Here is a 21607-nt window from a genome sequence, read left to right as displayed (position 1 = left end):
GTATAGTTGACATAACATCTCTGGTTTATTCTCTCTGAAGATTCATCTTTCATGAAGTAACAAGAAATATGAAACTTTCATTTCCCTCATTGTGTAAGTATGTCTGGGGGAATTATATATCAAAGAAACAACTCAAAACCAAACAATAAACCATGAGATGTGTTCAAGGTTGTCATAATTCCATTGTTGGTGTTACTAACAAATTAGAAATAATTTAAATAACACTTGAAAAGTGGTTAAAAGAATTGTATTACCAACAATAAAATACCACATGGACTTGAAACATGATCCTTAGTGGACTATAGAAATGCACATTCTTGGTTTATATATGTTAACTAGAACTATGTATTTATTCTGCTAAAGATATGGAGTACATTTTCAGAGATGGTTTGATACTTATTTTGAATAATATCTATAAAATTACTTAATTTTTTATTTTAAAATTTGACATAATTATGTTTATTCTTTATTATATTTGATATTTTTAATATGCATGATGAATGGTTTTGTTTACCTGTTTGTTTTGCAAACTTTTGCAATGATAAAGTAAAGTCACCTTCTTCGTTATTATTCTAGAGTTTATAACATGAGAAACTGTCCCCTCCCACACTAGACTATAAGACTTGCTTCTTTAAGCAAAATCCTTGACAAGAAAAAAAAAAATTCTTTTAGTCATTTTGGAAGGGGAACCATAGCTATTCAAAATTCTGAATTGTCTGACTGGTTGATTGTACTTATTCAAAGTAGTTGAGCATCCTTGCCTGAATTCTTCCTCACATTGCTGATGTATAAAATTCCAATGCGCTTGCCTGGAGGGCACACCCCTTCCTTCTTTTTCCCCCCAGGTTCCTCAGAAAACATACACACACATAAATTTCCCTTATGTACAGTGTAATTGAGATTGTATAAGATTGAGATTAACTGGGAAAGGGTGAGCTTAACATTTCACAGATCTCAGAGAAGCAAAAATCTAAGTCCTTAACAAATACCGTTCCTTCTTAATAATCCAAGGGAGGAAAAAAAAAAATTCCAAGGGAGGCAACTGCATTTCACTAAGCCTGTGATTGAAAAAATGAATCATGCCTTGGGCATGTTAAAATTGTATAATTTAATTAATGGCAATCAACAGTATTCCTACTTTTTAGAAAAAGGTAATAAAGCCATTGATTCAAATCAATCATAAACTTTGGTGGAGTTTATTTTAATCCACAATTAATGAGAAGACATTTATTGAGCACCTCCTATACATAAACTTCTAAATGCCAGGATTTGGCATTTAGAGATGTAAAAGACAGTCATTGCCCTCAAGGTATGGAAGTACAAAAGATACGTATAATAGTTGGAAGCACATGATGAAGGCAGACAGATGTTGAAAGGATAAAGACTACTCTGGGGGCTAAGATGGTTTCTTTACTCATTTAACCACATGTAGAGAACATTGACTACATTTCAAACACTGTTCCAGGTGTGGGGGAACATTCTGAATAGACACAGAAAGTCTCTGCTGTCGTTGAGCTTATATTCTAGTAGGGGAAGACACATACTAAACAAGCCAACAGATATATACTGTGATGTCAGGAAGTGAGGACTACTATGATGAATAATAAAGCAGGATAACAGGATAGAGAGAGACAGGCTGGGGAAAAAGGTACTGTTTCAGATAGGTTTGCCAGAAAAGATATCTCTGAGAAAAGGATCTTTTAATGAAGAATCTAATTGTATAAAATGATGAGCCATGTAGAGAAGTGGGGGAAGAATTACGGCAGAGGAAATGGCATGTTTAAAGGTTCAGGTGGGAATAGGATTGGTAAGTTCCAAGAACAGCAGAAGCCCAGCAGCAACTGGAAAGGATTCGGCCAGGGGAGAGAGGTAGGAGGTGTGGATGTGAGGCAAGTGGAGGTCAGTGCATTGACCTCCCTGTAGGCCAGTGTTGTGACATGATCAGATTCAGGCTTTAAGAAAATCACTTTAAAAAAATCACTGGCTTAAAAAAAAAATCACTGGCTTTATGAGGAATGAATTGTATAGAGAGAAGTGAGAAGAGTCAAAGCTTATTGGCGATATATTAAGGTAAGCTAAACTGCTAGAACAATCATCAAAAATATACTTGCTCAAACACAGTGGAAAGAGCTCCTTCCATACTTTTGACTTTATTATCCTTCAGTACTTTGTCACGCAAAGTCAAGACTCAGTCACCATGTTCAGATTTCAGGCACAGAGAAGAGGCATACCTGTTCTAATACCTTGGTGCAGAAGTGGTGCTCACCACTTTTGTTCACATTCCACTGGTGAGAATTTAGCCATGTGACCACACCTCACTGTAGGAGATCCTGGGAAATGTACTCTGACTGTAGTCTCTACTATAGGAACACACTATAATAAATCAGATGAAAGATGAAGGTGGCTTGAACTAGGATGGGAGCAATGGAGGTGGTAAGGAATTGCTCATATTTTGGATATATTTTGGTGGTAAAAACCAGATTTACTGATGAAATAGATGTATGTGTGAGGAAAAGATAAATCTTCAGTATTTGAGTGAATGGTGTTATCGTTTATTCAGATGAAGAAGACTTGTAGAGAAAAGATTTCTGTTTTAGCCATGGGAAAATTTGAGGTACTTGTTTGCCAGGTAAGGGGAGATATTAAGAAGACAACTAGATATTCAAAACTTCAGTTCAAGGGAGAGGCCGATGATGATATAAACTTGGACCATCAGCATGTGGATAGTACTCAGAATCATTTGGGACTAGATGACGTCTCCTAGGAGTGAGGATATATGGAAATAAGAAGAGTACCAGGGACTAAATAAATGTTGGGATACTCCAGTATTTGGGAATTGGGAGGAGGTTGTAAGCCAGCAAAGGACACTGAGAAGGAGTGGCCAATGAGATAGGAGGAAAACCAGGGAAGAAAGGCATCCTACAAACCAAGAGAAGAAAGTGTTTCAATAAAAAAGAGATCATGTGTGTCAGATGCTGTCTGAAAGTCCCAGTAGGATGAGGACCATGAGTTAACCATTGAATTTGAAAAGTTTCAAGTCATGGACAAACTTAGGTAGAGTAGTTTTAGTGGAATGTTATATACAATCTTTAGAGTGAGCTGAGGAAGTAACGGGAGGTAGAGACTATACAGGCAATTCTTTTGAGGAGTTTTGCTATAAGGAAGATAAAGAAATAGGGCAGTAGCTGAGAAGTGGACTGGGAAATATTTGTTTAGGTGGGGGAAATTACAATGTGTTTGTATTTGTTGGGGATGATTCAGTAAACGATAGAGAAATTGGTGCTGCAAAAGCATCATTTAAACAGGGCACAAGTGATAGGTTCTGCCTTGGATAAGAGCTGAGACTGTTCATCCACTGTGAAAGGAAGAAAGGCAGAAAAGAGGGTACAGATGCCAGTAGATTGGTAGATTTAGTGGTAAGAGAATTTGGTGATAAGAGAATACAAAAGCTCTCTTTTGAGAGGAGAAGCTATAAATTCTTTACATCAGAGAGTAGGAGAATGAGTTGACTGTGGAGGAATACTGAAGTATGGAAGCAGGTGAGGTAAGCAAGGGAATGCCATTAGTCTTGGACCACAGAATCTTAGGTAGGTAAGAAGGTAGTGAAAAGAGGAGGTAGGTAATAGAGAGCAAAAACATACTAGGGCAATTTGACTAAAGATCCCTTTGTAGTCTATGAACCGTTGGGGTGAGAGACAGTAGAGTAAATAAGAAAAAAAAAAAAAGAGGTGATAGGCAGAGGGAGATAGATTGAGATCATGATTTACGAGGTGTAAAGTTACTAGTAAAGCAAGCCTTCAGTGTGGTGAAGGGAATTAATGGTTGAGGTGAATGAAAATTGTTTTTTAGGCTGAGTTACAAAATTGGTGAAGAGGAATTTATAGGTATTTGCTCATAGAAATAGAAAAGCGTTTGGTAACAAATTGGTAACCAAGGCTTTGGCTCATTTATTTTTTAGATTTCTTCCTAAAGTCTAGGCTCCAAGAGCAAGATATTCAGAGGAAACCAACTTCTTTCTATACCCACGTGTGCAACCCCTGGGTCTCCCTGTTAGGGGTGAGTAACTTCATCTTCATCTCAATTGTCCTTAAGAAAGAATTCAGGTAGAGATGTTGATCTAGGGCACTGCATAGGAGAGAGGAGAAAGGACAGTCTTAACTAGGAGCAATGAGATTTGAGTGTGTTACATTAGAATTTAAAGGAGACTACAAATGGTAAGATTATATTTAATGAACCACTTATTTTAATCAATGGTTTGCTTTAAAAATAATCACCTGTGATAACCTGTGGGTCACTAAATTTCTAGGCATACCAAATTAGCATAATTTAACTCTAATTTGTTTCTTCTAGGGAGGAGTAGGACAAGGAACTAGGTTAGAATATCTATTTATTGATTGTTTTGATTACAGGGTACTTTTGCCAGGTATCTTCTCAAATATCTGCTTAAATGAGATTTTGAATTATATGTGAACTTCAACTGTTCAGAATTGATAGTGATCAGAGGTTGATGAGAGGGACTATTGTTTCTTATGGCCCTGGGCTTGTGGCTTGCTTACTGTGTGATAAGCCATTAGGTGACTTGCCCTTCCTACTGTTTCCACAGGCTATTGGGTCCCTTCTCATCATGTTTGTGATTCAGTGGGTCTACACACTCATTAACATGGGTGTTGCTGCCATTGTGTATTTCTACATCGGTCGGGCCAGTCCAGGGCTTCACCTTGGTAAGCAGCAAAACCTTTTTTTTTTATTTTTTTATTTTTATCAGAGCCTTTTTGCCACCATCTTCCTTCTTCTCCTTTAGCATTCATTGAAAAAAATGCATTTTGACCTCCTATTAAATGCCAACACTGACTCAACTATGAATCCTATTTTCAAGTAGCTTATAGTCCAAGAGGAAAAATATAGCAGCACACAAATGGTAACAAATAAAAAATAACGACTTCTGAGATTGATTGCTTCCTAGCCTTTTGGCTAAGATCAAGTGTAGCAACTTCTGAGAATTTATAAGACATCTGACAGTAAAATTGGTAACAACGATAGCACAAGGGCCTGGAGGAAAGAAATGGAAATATACTGTTTTAGGTTTCTAATACTACTGTGAAATACTATAATATCACTTAAAGGTAAACAATGATAAGTTTAAAAGATATACTACAAACTCTAAAGCAACCACTAAAATAATACAACAAAGAGATATAGCTAATAGGCCAATAAAGAAGATTAAATTGAATTTTAAAAATACTCAAGTCATAATAAAGCAGGGGGAAGAAAATTATAATAAGGGACATATGAGACAAACAAAAAACAAATAGCAAGGTGGTTTATATAAACCTATCCATAAGCACACTAAATATAAATGGTCTAACATTCCCAATTAAATGGTTAAATGTTCCCAATTAACACTGAGATTGTCAGATTGAATAAAAAAGCATTATCCAACTATATGCTGCCTACAAGAAATCTGCTTTAAACATAAAGGCACAAATAAATTAAGAGCAAAGGGGAGAGAAAAGGTAATATCATTATAACATTAATTAAAATAAAATTGAAGTGATTGTACTAACACCAGACAAAATAGATTTCAGAAACAGACCAGAGATAAAGAGGGTCATTTCTGAAAGGTAAAGGGAAAAATTCTTCAATAGGACAAAACAACTTTAATACTTATACACTTAGAAACAGAGCTTTGAAATCATGTGATGCAAAACCTGACAATTGCAAAAAGAAATAGAAAACTTAATGATTATAGTCCAAGATTCTGATACCTCTCTCTCAATAATTGCTGAAATAAATAGGCATAAAATCAGTAAGACTTTAGAAGACTTGAAGAACATTGTCAACAAACCTGACCAAACTGACATTTATAGAACATTCCACCTAATGACAGAGTATACATTCTTTTTGAGTATACATGAAACATTTACCAGGATAGACCATAGTCTAAAAAGAAGAAAGTTCTGAAATCAATGACCAGAGCGTCAAGAATATAGAAAGTAAGAAACACAATCAGCACTCTGATTGTATATCTGTTATTCCTTAATGATAAAGCTGTTTTAAAAAATACAGTTGAGAGCCCTTTTCAGGAAATTCCATGATGCCTCAATTTAAAATGGCGCAGTTAGTTTCAAGATTCCAACCTAAGAAACTAGAGAAAGAAGAGCAAATTAAACTCAAATAAGAAGAGAAAAGGAAAAAAATAAAGATCAAACTAGAAATCAATTTTAAAAATTTATATAGAGACAATGCAATGAGACAGAAATCTGTTTATGCGAGATCAATAAAATTGACAAACCTCCAGCTAGACTGATTGGCATAAAAGGAGAGAAGGCACACAACTACCTATAGCAGGAATGAGAGAGATAACATTACTAGAGTCTACAGATATTAAAAGTAAAACAAAGAAATATTATAAACAGTCATAGGCCAAAAAATTTGGCAACTGAGATAAACTGGACAAATTCTTTGAAAAATGGAACTATTAAAGCTCACTCTAGAAGAAATATAGGGCTATTTAGGTGATTTACATATCTTGTCATTAAAACCCTGCCCCCAGAGAAAACTCTAGGTCCAGACGGCTTCACTAATGCAAACTACCAAATGCTTAAGGAAGAAAGAATATTAATTCTATAGAAACTCTTTGAAAAACTCCACACCAATATCGCTCGTGACTGTAGATGCAAAAACTCATGAAAAAATTTTAACAAGTTGAACATAAAATATATAAAAAGGATAATATATCATAACAAAATGGTTGTGTCCCAGAATTTAAGGTTGATTTAACATTCTTTTTTTTTTTTAATTTATTTAACATTCTGAATCAATTAGTGTATTAGTTACAAACTAGAAGAGAACAACTACAGATATTTCTGAGGAGAAATTGAAGAGGAATTTAAAGAAATAAATGAAGAGATCTACTGTGTTTGTGAATAGGATTATCACATAGGATTGGATAGTCTGAATAATGTTGGTGGACTCTGGGCTATAGGTGTGGTCACTAGTTGTCCCGTACCTGGCTTTAGGGTGATTTAGGGCAAGGGAGTGTTGGCTTGGTGTGTGGAAGTTTAACAAAAAAGGTGATTGATTGGGGGTGAGGGCCCTGACTGGTTGGCTGGTTAGTATATCCAAACTATGCTCACAGGGAAGTCGGTTGCTATCTCTAGGAATTAGCTCCCATCTCCAGGATTAAGGTCATACATTCCAGAGCATCAAGAATATAGAAAGTAAGAAAACACAATCAGCACTCTGATTGTATGTCTGTTTTTCCTCAGTAATAAAGCTATTTTAAAAAATACAGTTGAGAGACTTTTCAGGAAATTCTATGAGGCCCCAATTTAAAATAAAGCAGTTAGTTGTCAAGATCTAACTAAATCAAACCATAACAATCCAGGCAAACTGAAAAGAAAAAAATCCTTTAGAATTAGAACAGTCTGATGTATAGTTTTGAAAGAAAAGCACTTCAAACATTTTTAGTCCCATCTACATTAAAAATAATGCTTTAGAAAAAGTTATGCTAAGGAGAGGTCCTCCTATCAGCTAGTTTAAGGGATAGATATATTTTAATTAACATAAGGGATTACATTAGTAATTTCTTCTGAATTTCTCAGAAATTAGTTTAATATTAAGAAATTTAAATATTTCCCAGAAATTTATTCACGGGAAAATATGAAATAAAATATCAGGCCAATCTACATCTAAAAACTTAGATAATTTAGAATCTAAATGATCACAAACAAGAAGGATCAGTAAAATGTTTGTGTTTATTTTCTTCCTTCTGACAGTATCAAAATATATTAGGAACTTTCTCTTGCAGTTGCAGATATTAATACAAATCTAAAATCTGGCCCTCTTTAACCACAAGAACCCTAAATGAAACTGAGGAAATACACGTTATCAGCTGCATCCTGTTGACATTAGCCAAGGTTCTAACATAAGCCCTGTAATGCTAACGTCCTGATTATATATGGAATATTATCAACCAATTTTCAACCAGCCATATATATATATTTACGTCCAGTGTCCAGCCTTAGGGTATACATTCACTCCACTTTATATATGTATATAATTTGGAGAAGCACTTTATAAAATTACATTTGATTTGATTTCCTAAAGTTCTATATAATTAATTATGTGAGATTTTTTTAAATCGATACCAAAGAAAGGATGGATTTAAAAAAAAAAAAAAAAACAGTTGATAGTCCTCGACACCTGGATGCCTCAGTGATTGAGTATCTGCCTTTAGCTCAGATCGTGATCCCGGGGTCCTGGGATCCAGTCCCTGTATCATGCTACCTGTAGGGAGCCTGCTTCTCCCTCTGCCTATGTCTCTGCCTCTCTGTGTCTCTCATGAATAAATAAATAAAATCTTTTTTAAAAAATTAAAATAAATAAGTAAAATAAAATCCAAAATCCCAAGAAAGATACTAAATACAGTGCTGCAGAGGATTTGCTAACTTCAGTCTTTTTTGATAATTTTTTTTCTTAAATTCACATTGATAATATGTTAAATACATGCTATAAAATCCCCTTCTAGACCATTCACTCTTTTTTTTTTTTTTTTAATAAACCATTCACTCTTTAAGCATGCAAAAGACGTTTTTTTCATCTTGGAGCACTCACAGTACAATACCCACAGGATCTGGCACTTAGAATGTTTCAAAGGGTGTTAAGTGAACAGTTGGCTCCATATGTAGACACATCAGAGCTGAAGTTTGAAGTGAGATTATCATGATACCAAATATCCTGACATCGGATACACTGATTAGAATAGGATTTATCAACTTATCAATTGGGTCTGGATGTAGAGCCTTTATTAATATTTATATATATATATGTACATGTCTTCCCTGCAGGATTAGCCTCTAACTTCAGCTTCTTCAGGTGGATGAAGTCCCTTCTGATCCCCTCCTGCAGGTCTGTGCTAATCTGGGGCTCTGGGAGGTACTCAGGGTGTCCAGTCCCTGGTTAGGTGTAAGGGAACCTGACATTTGACCACCTCGAGGACACTCAGACTCCACTGTCACTGCCTTCCACCATCCTGCTCCCCCAGCCTCAGCTCAGCAGGAGCCTCCTGTGGCTCAGGTCTTCTCTTCATACCCTTAGGAATCATGAACAGAGGCTTTATCTAGAATCTGATTGCTGAGTGCTGAGTCAAGAGAGCTGCTGTCAGTGAGTTCACAGTCTAAGACGCACCAGTGTCAGTACACAATCATACACAAGACTAAGGCCTGAAGGCCTCCCCTCCTGCCATCCCAAACCGGAGGCAGTTGAAATGATTGTGTTGGCAAAAGCGCAGAGGTCAAGTACAGAAACAGAGCAGAGATTCTGGAGGATTTCTGTGGGCCTCCCATGTTCAAATACACAGGGAAAGGGAGAAGCAGGAGGAGGCCTCATGTCGAAGGTAAGATTTCAGGAGTGCTCTAATCTCTTTCCTCTTCCTCCTCCACCCTTCCGGTACCAATGCTTCCTCAACTTTGAAGGCCTCAGGACTCTGGAAAATCACTTCCCTCCTCTTTCAATACCAGTGAGGAGTCAGACCTGCAGGCTGGGAAAATCCAGGCAGGACCCAACCAAGTGTTTGTTTGGTTTCATTTTGTTGGTTTGTTTTTGAAACTGTAGTTATCTGGGTTGCATTTCCCAATATTTCCACCTTCTGTACCCTGACATTGCTGATGGATGATGGGAGCCTTTCCCATTGATCCCAAATGTTAATTCAGAATCCTCTTTTTGTTTTTCTTTCCATTTTTCTTTATTGTGATAAAATAGACATATCATAAATCTTATCATCTTAACCATTTAAGTGGACTCCATGCCCAGCGCGGGGCTTGAACTCACAACCCTGAGATAAAGACCTGAGCCGAGATCAGGAGTCGAACATTTAACTGACTGAGCCACCCAGGTGCTCCCCGCCTCTGCCATTTTAACCATTTTTAAGTGTGCAATTTAGTGGCATTAAGTACATTTGCATCATTGTGCAACCATCACCACCATCCATCTCCAGAACTCTCCATCTTGCAAAACAGAAAGTCTATCCCCATTAAACAATAACTCCCCATTCCTCTCACCTAAGAATCCTTCTAAAACAATGCTTTGCAAGCACTACCAGTCTGTTCAAGTTGGCAAAAGAAATGAACCCTTGGTGCTAGAGCCTACGATGATGAACAACAAGAAGCAGGGGCTATGGAAACCATCAGGGAGAGGCTCAGGAGGAGGTGGTGTGTGAGGGGAGAAGCCCTGTCCTCTGCCTGGAAGCTGGGCTATTGTCCTTTGTGCAAGAGTAGGAGGGGGCAGGTCACCCCTTGGCCTCTCTTCCAGTCTGGGGCACCAGGTTGGGTGACTTAGGTCACAATATACCAGTACTGATCTCTCTCCCCTGCCACCGAGTCCTGAGGAAAGTAGAGGTTGAGGGGACATAGATTCTGTATAGAAGCTGCCTACAGAATCTGGAGCTGCAGGTGGTGTGTGGTTGATAGTACTTGGCTTATCTGATTCACAGGAATATTTTTAGGCATTTCTGGTTTTAAAGCCTATTAAAGACCATGGGAGGTCACTACACCTTAAGCTGCACTCTGAATTCCAGGAATTTCACCTCTGAGGTCACCATAGTACTATTGAGAAAAAACAATGTCTTTGGAGGAGATTATTCTTAGAAAAGGATAATGCTTTAGATGGAATAGAACCCAGTGCACACTATTCATTCACAGCTCCGTGGGCTTGTCAAGTGGGTGATGGAGGCCTCAGCTAAGTCTCAACATCACACTTGCTGGCCTCACATGGCTACTGGATGAGATCCTGTGGTGGTTATTCAGGAAGGTTAAAGGACCGAGAGAGGAGGATTCACTTAAAAGTAGAAATTGCTATTTTGTAGTTTCAAAGATTTTGTTCCCCTCACTTCCCCTAGATGCTCTTCAAAACCAAAGAAGAATAATACTGTAGAATGTGTTTGGGCAGGGACGCCTGGGTGGCTCAGTGGTTGAGTGTCTGCCTTTGGTTCAGGGAGTGATCCTGGGGTCCTGGGATCGAGTCCCACATCGGGCTCCCTGTGAGGAGCCTGCTTCTCCCTCTGCCTGTGTCTCTGCCTCTCTCAGTCTGTGACTCTCATGAATAAATAAAATATTTTTTTTAAAAAAAGAATATTTTTTAAAAAAGAATTTTTTAAAGAAAGAAACAAAGAATTTGTTTGGGCAAAGGACTTTGGCTATGTTGTTCCTTCTGTTATGTATACAATTCCCAGAATTATGTGAAATAAAGCCTAACCTTGACAGGGCTTTCTTCCCAGAAGTCCTAGCAAGTAAGAATTCTCAGGCCATTCTAGTCTAAAAGTGAAGCATAGTATTTACCTGAACTCAGAAGAATACAATGGTTTTACCTTTAAAAGAAAAAAAAAAAGCATTAACAACAAAAAATACACTGGCATAAACACCTTGTATGTTGACTATGTTACTTCTTGAAGATTCACCCTTTATAGCAGCTCACTCATTTCTCAGAAAATCTCCATGTATCTAATTTAGATATGTTCTCAGAAAGTGGCTACAAGCCTTAGTCCTGTGACTTCGGAACTTCTATTGTCAGAGGCAACCGGCACTTCCCACTGAGGTTCCACGAGTGCAGGAGGTCAGGTTGCTCCCTCTTTAAAGTAATTGTCGAATATATTCTTTAAACAATCAAACATCACTACTCACAAAGTAGATTCCTTTTGAGTAAAATGTTGAGGAAATCCCTGCCTGAGGTGTGAGTTAAGGACCTACGATAGACTGAGGGAACCGAAGATGAGAAATCAAGGCGGCAGAGGTCTGATGGCCTGGGCGGTGAGGCTGATGGCAGCGCTGGGACTGTCCATCCTCTGCAGGCGCTCTGACTGCCGGTCTGATCTTTCCTACTGCATTCTGCCTCTAGCACTTTCCTCTTGTATCTCACATTTTCCTTTCCCAGTTTATTCTAACTCCAACTGTGTGTAGACACTTCAGTGACAATGGAATCCACAACACGACTTGCTTTTTGTCTTCAGGCTAATTTAGTGCCAAAAGTCTTTGCAGCTCCCCTCATAACTGCTTCCTAAGTAAACCTCAGCCCCAGAAATCATTCCTCATTCGATGTTCTTTCCAAAGAACCAAAGAGAAAGCTTCTCTTTCCACTCTTGGTTTTCCAGCCTCTCCATCCCATTACTTCATTTGGCAAGAAAGCAAAGGAAAGCTGTAGGGCCCCAACATGACACCATTTGGAAGGTTATCCTTGAGGGTTGTCTCCTATTGGGTGGGTACAGTTTTATATGTTTCTATTAAAGAGAGGTAAAGATCACTGTCCTCATTTGATATTTATTTTTTATAGTTTGGGTTATTTTATTTAAATACATGTTAATCTGGGAAACGAACAAGGGGTAGTGAAAAGGGAAGTGGGCGGGAGGTTGGGGTGACTGGGTGATGGGCACTGAGGGGGGCACTTGGTGGGATGAGCACTGGATGTTATGCTATATGTTGGCAAATTGAACTCCAATAAAATTTTTTTAAATAAATACATGTAAAATAATAAGCACAATGACATTTTTTTGCAAAGCATTATTCTATCCTAGAGGAGACATCTCCACTGTTTAACACTTTTTCTATCTGACCGCCTCTGTGTTTCTCTCCCTGAAGGAGCTTGAGATCTCCCCAAGAGCAGATAATTTTGGCACCGTCCCTGGCTAGGGTTGACACGAAGATGACTCAGCTCACCCAGGAGAACGCAGACTTCGCTACTCGGGATCGCTACCATCATTCCTCCCTTGTGAGTCGGGAACAGCTGATGTCTCAGTACTGAGGTACTGAGTACTCATTAGTAGGCAGCCCAGGGACCCTCCTCTCTTGGATCTGTCCAATGCACAATGGAGCCACATCCCAGAACCTTCATGATGCTGGTTCTCCTCAGTAAGAAACTCAAAGACCTGTCCTCCCACTGCTGGTCTGGACAATGGAAATCTGTATTCTGGTCTGGGAGCACCCATCTCACCAGGGTAACCACTGGAATGGCTGTGGCTTCCAAAACATGCACCCAGTCTGAAGAGCTCCATACAGACATCAAGACTTGCAGGTGTGGAGAATCAGGTCAGGTTGCTTGTTCTGAGGGCCACAATAAATGATTATTTTAAATTTTATTGTATTATTTTTTGAATAAATAGTACACTCACATGGTTCTAAACATCAAAGGATAATCATATACATAGTGAAAAATCTCCCTCCCATCCTTGTTCCCCATATGGTCATCCCCTGCCCCAGAGGTAACCACTGTTCTTACATATACTTCCAGCCTTTATGAATATACACGTAAGTAGGGATGTGGGTTCCTATTACTCCTTTTTATACACAAAAGGTAGACTATTCTACATGTGTTCTTCACCTTGCTTTTCCCCTGAACCTGGACACATTTCCATATCAATACATACACAGTTTCCTCCTTATTTTTCATTGTATGAATGTGGTATAATTTATTTCATCAATTCCACAATGATGACATTTGGATTGTTTCCAATGTTTCGCTATTATCATCAGTTCTGCAGTGAATAATTTTGTACATATGTACAAGCATAAAGTCTATCTGTAGGATAAAGTCCCAGAAGTGGAATTGTAAGATCAAAGGCCACCTGCATTTGCAAGCTATTGTTGTTTAGGGAAGGTCTTTTTAATTAAAAAGTTAAATTACCGTGAAATGCGTAATGGGGACTCATGTTCTCAAAAGCCTTTGTGAGCCCCCAGCTCTGTGGACACCTTTGCAGCTATGTTACAGTATGAATGCACGAGGGGACAGGACTTTTTTGGCTCCTCTGTGAGTTCAGGGTGGCTTTCATCACAAGCATGCAGTCCTGGGGACCAGGCCGTAGCTTCCCCCTGGTAAATCCGGCACCTGGACCCGAGTTGGTGGGTTCCCTGCTAAGCCAGAGGGAAGTACCACTGGATCCGTTCTGATCCCTTTCTTCTGTAGGAGACGCTCTCAAGCCGGTGTGTGTGGAGACTCACCTGAGAGCCTTGTTAAAAGTGCAGATTTCTGCACCTATTCCATAGATTTCTTACTTGGTAGGTTTGGGGTAGAGTCCCGGACTTGCCATTTTTAATGAGTACCTCAGCGATTCCACGCAGGCCGTCCTGGGGCCCTGGGTTGAGGAGTGTTGGCCCACTGGGTGGAATAGGCTTCAAGCCAGCGGGGTGGGAAGGTCATGATGAGGGGCCAGTTGGATCTTATTCTCTCCTAGGAAATGAGGTCAAGTTTATGATGACTGCTTATGCACCACGTGAGTTAAACACCAGACTCCCGACCATCGTTAGAAGCAACTTAAAGCAAAGTCCATTGGCGTGTGGGAAATAGTAGCTTCATACAGTGACCGTATTCATGAAGGCCAAGGTTGGTGATCTCTGAGGGCCCTTTCTAAGAAGAAACTGGTCTAAGTTTCTCTTTTTTTTTTTTTTTTTTTTAAGATTTTATTTATTCATGAGAGACAGAGCAAGAGGCAGAGACACAGGCAGAGGGAGAAGCAGGCTCCATGCAGGGAGCCTGACATGGGACTCGATCCCGGGTCTCCAGGATCACACCCTGGGCCTGAAGGCAGAGCCAAACCACTGAGCCACCCGGGCTGCCCCTGGTCTAAGTATCTGAAACATATTCTCACAGTTCTGGAGGCCAGACACCCAACATCAGTGTCACTGAAATCAAGGTGTTAGTAGGGCTGTGCTCCCAGCGGCTCTGATCACTGGGATGAATTCCAGCCCTGCCTCTTCCAGCTTCTGGTGGCTGTGGGCAGTCTTTACCCTTTGGCCACATCCCTCCCATCTCCATGGCCAACAGCCTCAAATCTCTCACCTCCATGGTCACACCCCCTCTCCTCTGTGTGTGTGATGTCAACCTCTGCCTCACTCATAAGGATCCATGTGACTGCATGAAGGGTCCACACACACAATCCAGGATACCTCATCCTAAGGGCCTTAAGGCTTTGGGATGTGGCTATCTTTTGGGGTACCACTTCTCAGCCTACTGCAGAAACCTTAGATGATTCTGCATTTTGCTCTTTTGAATTCTGCAGAACAAGCTGGAAAAAAGTAACCCCTCTGAGATGATGGTACTGTTGCAAACCATACACAGCAGATTCAAGTATCCAGGATAAGAACTTCCCCAACATCATTAATGTTACGGAAAAGAGGAAGAGGAGAATGAGGTGAAGAATGCCAGCGTTCCACTCAGTGTTGGGGTAACTACATGAATAGCTCACAGTCTAGTGTGGGAGACAGATACTAAATTCACTGAATACTCTAATTAGGTCTGAAAAACCTCGTGTTTAGCCCAATCATTTTGTATCAAAAGTAATAGTAACCAGTACAGCAGTCATCAGATCTTAGCCTGGGATCCCCAGAGAGCAAAAGTTTATGTGCTGTTGCTTTCTTCGGGTGCACACAGGGAAGCAGAAGTGAGAGAAAATGGGAGGGAAACAGGGAGGAAGGCTCGGCATTGACTTAGCAACCACTCAGCATCAGGGGCAGCTGAACGCTTCATCTCGAAGGACCCTTCTGAGAGCCTGTAGGGACACCTGCATCTCAAGACCTTCTTGCAGAGGGAGGAAAGGATGAGAATTCATCCACTGGTTTTTGTTTCCCACAGTCCAAGGTTAGCCATGAGATGTAAGCCACTCCCCACCTCAGTGCTGCCCACGCGTGTGATTTGCACTGTATGAGTACCCACCAAATTCTACAGCAAACAGCAACCGGTGTGCATGCCGTTGGCTGGAGCCCAGCAGAACTGGTTCCTGTGGTGGTGACTGAGATGAAACAATTGGCCTTGGCCCCAGAGACAGGTGGGACAGAGTGATCTGAGGTGGCACGTAAGAGATGTTGTATACAACTTGTATAATAACAAAGGTCAGTAGTAAGTGCTGTTGTCAGAAAAATGGGAACTAGGTGTCACTAGATCATTCAGATGAAGTTTGCTTACCTAAAGGATGCTCAAAACTGTCCACAGCACGATCGGGATACATGGCAGTGAGACTTGGAACATTTTCTAAAAGAGACAGAGGGGAAGATTGCAGCCTTAAGATTTTTGTCAAGAAGTACACAGCTGTAGTTGAGAATGAGTAAGTGTGTGAATGAGTAAGGATCATCTCAGACCTTCTAGAACCATGGATGTCTCCTTTCACACCATACTGTCTATTGAAAATCTATCCAATGATTCATCATCCCTCCATCCATCTATCTACCTACCCACTCACCTGTTGATCTAGCCATTTATCCACCCATCCAACCATTGATCTACCCATCTACCTACCCAACTATGGCTGGAGCAGCACCTGTACACATGCCCAAGACCACCTCACCTGAGCCAATCTCAGAGCTTTATAATGTAAAAATATAATCACAGGCCACTCAGACAGAAATGAACTCAGCCACCACCCTTAAACTTTCAGGGTGAGTACAGCCCAATTCTAGAGCATTCTTGAGTTCAGGGCTGAGAACCAGAACAGAAGTCATTTCTCAGATGTCTCTGGGAATCATGCTAAGTCTTCTGACCTACACAATAGAGTATATCCTGCACAAACAATTATAAATCAATGTGGAGGTTTGAGGTTCCAGATTCCATCTTCCACCCTCCCCTCCAGGTTTCTGACTGAGGGAGTATAGTTAAAGGATGGGAAAATGTGCTAATTTATGTATTAATACCCGGACAAGGGTATAAGAGCTATAGGCGGGAAGGCAGCTGAGGTCAGAAGGTTGAAGTATGTCTAACTTTTGAACCTAAGAATTCACTTCTCCCAAGGACCCTTGGATGAGGAGCTGGAATCAAGGAAGACATTGACCAGCTGGCCTTACCACCCAGTCACCGGTGAGCAGAGATCGTACGGTGGCCACACATCGCCTTTCAATCCTGGGCCCTGTTCACCAATGAAATGTGGCCCCAGATTTGACCAGTTAGACTGGCCTCCCACTCCCACGGAGAGGAGCAAATGTAGGATGCCAGTGGGGTGGGGACAGAAGTGTCCCTTGCTTCTGCAGTGCTGTGGCCGAGGGAGCTTGGGCGGTAGCTCCATCTTCTCCATGGGCACCGTAGGTGAGACATGGTGTTTGGGGGAAGCGGAGGTGGAGGCGGCGGCAGGGAGTGGCACCTGCTACCACTGGCCCCATGTCCCCTACGGTGAGGAGCAGCACAGACAGAAAGCAAACCATCTACCGATCACGGCAGTGGTTCTTGACGTCTGCGAGCCCAACATTCCAGAGCAGAGGGGACCCCTGCCTCAGTGGGCCGTGCTGCGCCTGGCCAGCTCTCTGTAGCACTCGGCACCTGTGTCACACTCTTTATTCCACTTAGAATGTTCTCTTCTGTTTTCTTTGCTTGGCCGACTCCTTCAGGAAAGAATTCTGATGTCACCTCTCTAAGAAAGCTTTCTCCAGCCAATCCTCTATGCTCTTAGAGGACTTGCTCATACTTTCGTAAAATAACTTTTTATACTCGTGTGAGGACCTGTATTTTCTCCTAATCTGCTGGCTAGTCAGGGGCAGGGACTATCTATGTCTTCCTCATCACTGTGTACCCAGAACCTAGCATAGTGCCTGCTGGTACAGAGTAGGTGCTCAATAAATGCTTCCTGAGCAACCGTTTTGATCACATCCGTCTACCGCTGAAAGCTTACACTCAGTCTCTGTTTCCCGCTGCACTAAGTTTAAGGCAGTGGTTTTCAACCCCAGATGCACATCTAATGGGCATCACCTGGGAGCTTTTGAAGACTACTGATGCCCCGGTCCCACCACAAGAGATTCTGGTGAGGAACGTGTATTCCTGGCACTGGCATTTTATATATAAAAAAACTCCCCTGGCAACTCTCCTATCCTGCCAGGACCAAGAATCCCCAATGTGGCATCTAGACTCTCATCCATTTCTCCATCTGCACAGGAGTTCCCACTCGGAACCCTTCCCACACATATGGTCTCTTCCCAAATTGCTCTCTCATTCAGACCACCCTTCTGTCCCCACCCAGACAAGGGCAGGGACCCTGCAGGCATGCGTCCCCAGAGCACCCTGGGAGTGTGGGGGAGCTCCCTGAGGGTGCAAGTCTCAGAGCACAGGGTTTGTCTGGGTTGGATAGGAAGGAAGAATTGGGTGGAACTTGTAGCGGGTGCCTAGGCTGCCTCCAGGCCAGTGTGTGGACCGCACTGGCGTCCCTACACCAATAAATGGACCCCACGTTGGCCGAGAGTACAGAGCCCTAGATTTGCTCTGCTAGTCAGCACCTGCGTAGCCCTATTTCCTGTCCCACACTCTTTTCCAATTCCCTCCTTACCAAGTGAGGACAGTACAGGGGAGTGGACAGGGCACCGGGCTGGTGTCTGAAGATGAGCTCAGCCTTGGCCTTCTGTGTGTCTTTTGTGGGTACCTCCCTCCTCCTGTGGGGCCCGGGCCTATGGCTCGGGTCCCTGCAGCTCAGCCAGTGGGGTTGTTCTTGCTTACCTAGATGAGGAGCCCTCAAATGCCAGGGCTACTTAGAAGGAACAAAAGATGTCACGGGCCATATATTTCCACTTGCTCATGAGAAACCAAGACCTTTGGAAACAGGACATTTTGAGACATGTATTATCTTTTACTTATTATTTGTAAATTATTATTACTGATTATTTACTTATCTTTGAAACTTATTTGTAAATTATTATTACTTATTATTTACTTATTATTACTTATTTACTTATCTTTTACTTAGCTTTTATTGTCCATAGTGGATCAGAGATTAGAGAGATCTTTTGCCTAATGAAAGTCACAGGTTCAAATGTTCCTTTTTTTTTTCCTTCAAATTTTAAAAATAGAGAAATCAAGAGACTCCTATCGTAACCATCATTTAGTTTAACCCATACTGAAAGAGGTCAGGATGGTGATGACCCACGGCGGCAGAGAGTGGAAGGGAACACGGGTATTTTCCCCTCTGAGTGCCGAGCACACAAACGTTCTATTAGTGAGATTCATTGAGCTCTGCAGGACACGTTTATGACACAGCACAGGCGTACTTTTTTCTATGTAGACCACATTTTGATAAAAAGTTTCAAGTGGTTGTTCATGCCCTCAGAAATTGAGACAACACAGAGAAGCACCCAAATTCTTCAACCAATTTTAAAAATAAAACCCCAAAATAAAAAAATAAAAATAAAACCCAGAGAATGTAAAAGTTGGTTCCGCAAAGATTTTTGTACGGGCCTTTCGTTCCACGTAACAGTTTGTTAAAGAGAAGAGACAGAAAGGAGGAGGAGAGGAAAATTGCGCATGAGCTGATTGGAAGAAAGCCACACACAGAGAAAAACAGAACAGCCTGATGGAGAAGTAGAGGAATGGATGGGCCCGGAGGCGCTCAGTGATGTGAAGTGAGACACGAAGAAAAATAGACAAGGAAAGAAGTAGAAACAGCCCCACGGAGGAGACACCTGTCAACAGAGAAAGACCCAAAAAATGGGGGGTGCCAAGGGTGAGAGGGGGGAGCAGCCTCACAGATGAGGCAAAGAGGAGCCACGGGAGGGGGATCCCGCTGAGAGGGAGGTAAAGGTAAAGGTGTGGAGGTCGCACTTGCTCGCCAGCCGCCACCGGACTGTGCATCGGGGCCGCTTGTTCAAAGTCCGGGAGCTCTGTGATCCCACGAAGGTGTCGCCTCCCCAGGGACTCTGGATCGGGGCCCAGCACTTGGGACGCGCTCATCAAATAGGCGTCGACTTCTTGACCGAATGAAACGACGATGGCTGAAAGGCCAGGCCCCTCGGCCCTCGCTCGGCCCTCGGCCCACGGTGGGAAGTTCACCTGAGTTTCGCGCCCTCCCCCTCGGGCCCGCCCGGTGTCCTGGCATCCTAGGAATTTCCCTGCCTGCTCCAGGGAGGATTGTTCACGCTGGAAGGTTTTGCAGAATAAGGCCGCTTTATCAGAATCCTGTTGCGTCGGAGAATGTTCCTGGCTCATTGACGTTTACAGTGTGTAACCGATTTTATCGGAGGAATGTTGTTTGGAGCGGAATGGTCCTTTCAGATGGGCAGACAAGAAAAGGAAGGTCATTCGAGGACCAACCCCAAGCTAAGTTGTTACTCAGCCTTGCTGTACATGATGCTTGGGAGCCCGGCCAAGCCGTGAGCCAGCCTTCCTCCCTGGAGGAGGTCCCAGAGCTTCGCAGCCGGACGGTGGTGTTTCCGGCTCCTCTTGGCCCTCGGTGCAAACGCACAAACGCATGGGTGCGCGGAGGCAGCAAGGGGCTCCCTGGGCCTGGGGTCCGGCGCGCAGCCGGGCAGCCCCGCTCACCTGCACAAAATGAGCCATTCCTGACATTTCAGAAAGGGGACAGACAGTCGCAGAATAGGGAGATGGGTTTATTGTTTTAGATCTTTTGTCAAGCCCCCAAGGCACTCTGTTTCTGGGGCTCTGAACAAAATGGTGCTGGTGTAGTAAGTGTCCGGGGTGGGTGGGGGGCTGGAACTCTCTCTCCTTGGGGTGACCCTAGTGCCGCCAGGGTCAGGAGCCTCAGTACGCATGGGTTCTTGTGCTGAGCGGGAGGCAGAGGCTGAGACAGGAAGGGGGGGCGGGGGTCAAGTGAGGTCAGAAGTCTTTGTTCCTGGTGGGAGGGACCGTACCCCGAAGCGGGAGAGGACTGAGGTGCCCCAGCTCAGGCCAGGGATGCTGGACGCTGGTCAGCAAAGGGAGGCAAGCTGGGAACAGCTAGAGCTGCTGGACACCCTCCAGTAATTTCTGTGAGCCCTTGACAGGGCTGGCCACGCTAGCACAGTTCTCTCACCCTCTACGACTGTTTCTAAACTTCGTTACAGTGGGTAGAACTGTGACCCCCCAGAAGGTAGGTTCAAGGCCTAACCCTTGGTCCCTGTGAACGCGACTTGACTTGAAAAGGTCATTATGGATGTAATCAAGTCGAAAGGAGGCTATCCCCATTAGGCCAGCCCTAAACCCAAAGGCTGTTGTCCTTCTAGGAAGGCCACGCGAAGACATATACACCCGAGGGGAAGTGGCTGGGCGGCTAGAGTGACGTGTGTACGAGTCAAGGAACACCAAGGATCGCTGGCAACTGGCACAAATTAGGACAGAGCAAGGAATAATTCTCTAGTAGAGCCTTCGGGTGGGGGGAGCACGGCCCTGTGAACACCTGGGTCTGGAAGCTTCCAGCTTCCAGGTCCAGTGGGCAGTGCACGGCTGTTGGTTTACACCATGTTTGCAGTACTTTGCTAGAGCCGCCCTGGGAAACACATGGTAATCGTGTTCCTTAAAATTTCCGATCCCTCAGCGCCCCTGCCCCTCCACCCTTAGCCCATCGCTTCGTATTTGCTATTTTACAGAGAATTGGAAGTCCTCAGCCCCAGTCCAGACCCTTTGCTGTGCCACCCCCCGCCCAAGGCCTCCGCCGCCCCCTCCCGCCCCTCAGAAACCCTATCCTGCCAACCACCTTTTCTCTCTCTTAGAGCTTCGATTGTCCTCTCGTGGGCACACACCCTTTCCAGGTTCACATGTTTCCCTAAAAGCAAGAAAAACTCCCCTTCAAAGCCAGACTCTCCTGAGACTTCATGTCTTCATTTCTCGCTCTTCCTTATTCTTTGCTGCATCTGCTCCAGCTGCCGCGCCGACCCCTTCCCTAGGG

General features: G+C 42.7%; 1 protein-coding gene and 1 long non-coding RNA gene across 3 annotated transcripts in view; one reads left to right on the top strand and one right to left on the bottom strand.

Moving 5' to 3' along the window:
• Positions 1 to 13121, top strand: part of SLC12A8 (solute carrier family 12 member 8) — a 111683-nt gene extending 98562 nt beyond the window's left edge. Inside the window, exons 10-13 of the mRNA XM_049105470.1 lie at positions 3959 to 4056; positions 4604 to 4721; positions 8850 to 8910; positions 12630 to 13121. Coding sequence (XP_048961427.1) covers positions 3959 to 4056; positions 4604 to 4721; positions 8850 to 8910; positions 12630 to 12792 — 440 coding nt within the window. The 3' untranslated portion in view covers positions 12793 to 13121. The remainder of the gene's footprint in view (positions 1 to 3958; positions 4057 to 4603; positions 4722 to 8849; positions 8911 to 12629) is intronic.
• On the bottom strand, positions 9103 to 19914 carry LOC112676917 (uncharacterized). Of its 2 annotated transcripts, none has more exons than XR_007407991.1 (5): positions 19549 to 19914; positions 18451 to 18543; positions 15946 to 16011; positions 13672 to 14214; positions 9103 to 13091 (listed from the first exon to the last, which is right to left on the bottom strand). It is a non-coding gene; the product is annotated as an uncharacterized LOC112676917 (long non-coding RNA). The 2 variants fall into 2 exon arrangements; XR_003146767.3 differs by having other exon boundaries at positions 14088 to 14214; positions 19549 to 19912.
• Between the last annotated feature and the right edge of the window lie 1693 nt (positions 19915 to 21607).

This window comes from Canis lupus, chromosome 33 (assembly GCF_003254725.2).
Source record: "Canis lupus dingo isolate Sandy chromosome 33, ASM325472v2, whole genome shotgun sequence".
In the NCBI taxonomy this organism is placed as follows: Eukaryota; Metazoa; Chordata; class Mammalia; order Carnivora; family Canidae; genus Canis; species Canis lupus.
This window is presented reverse-complemented; position numbering and strand designations above follow the sequence as displayed.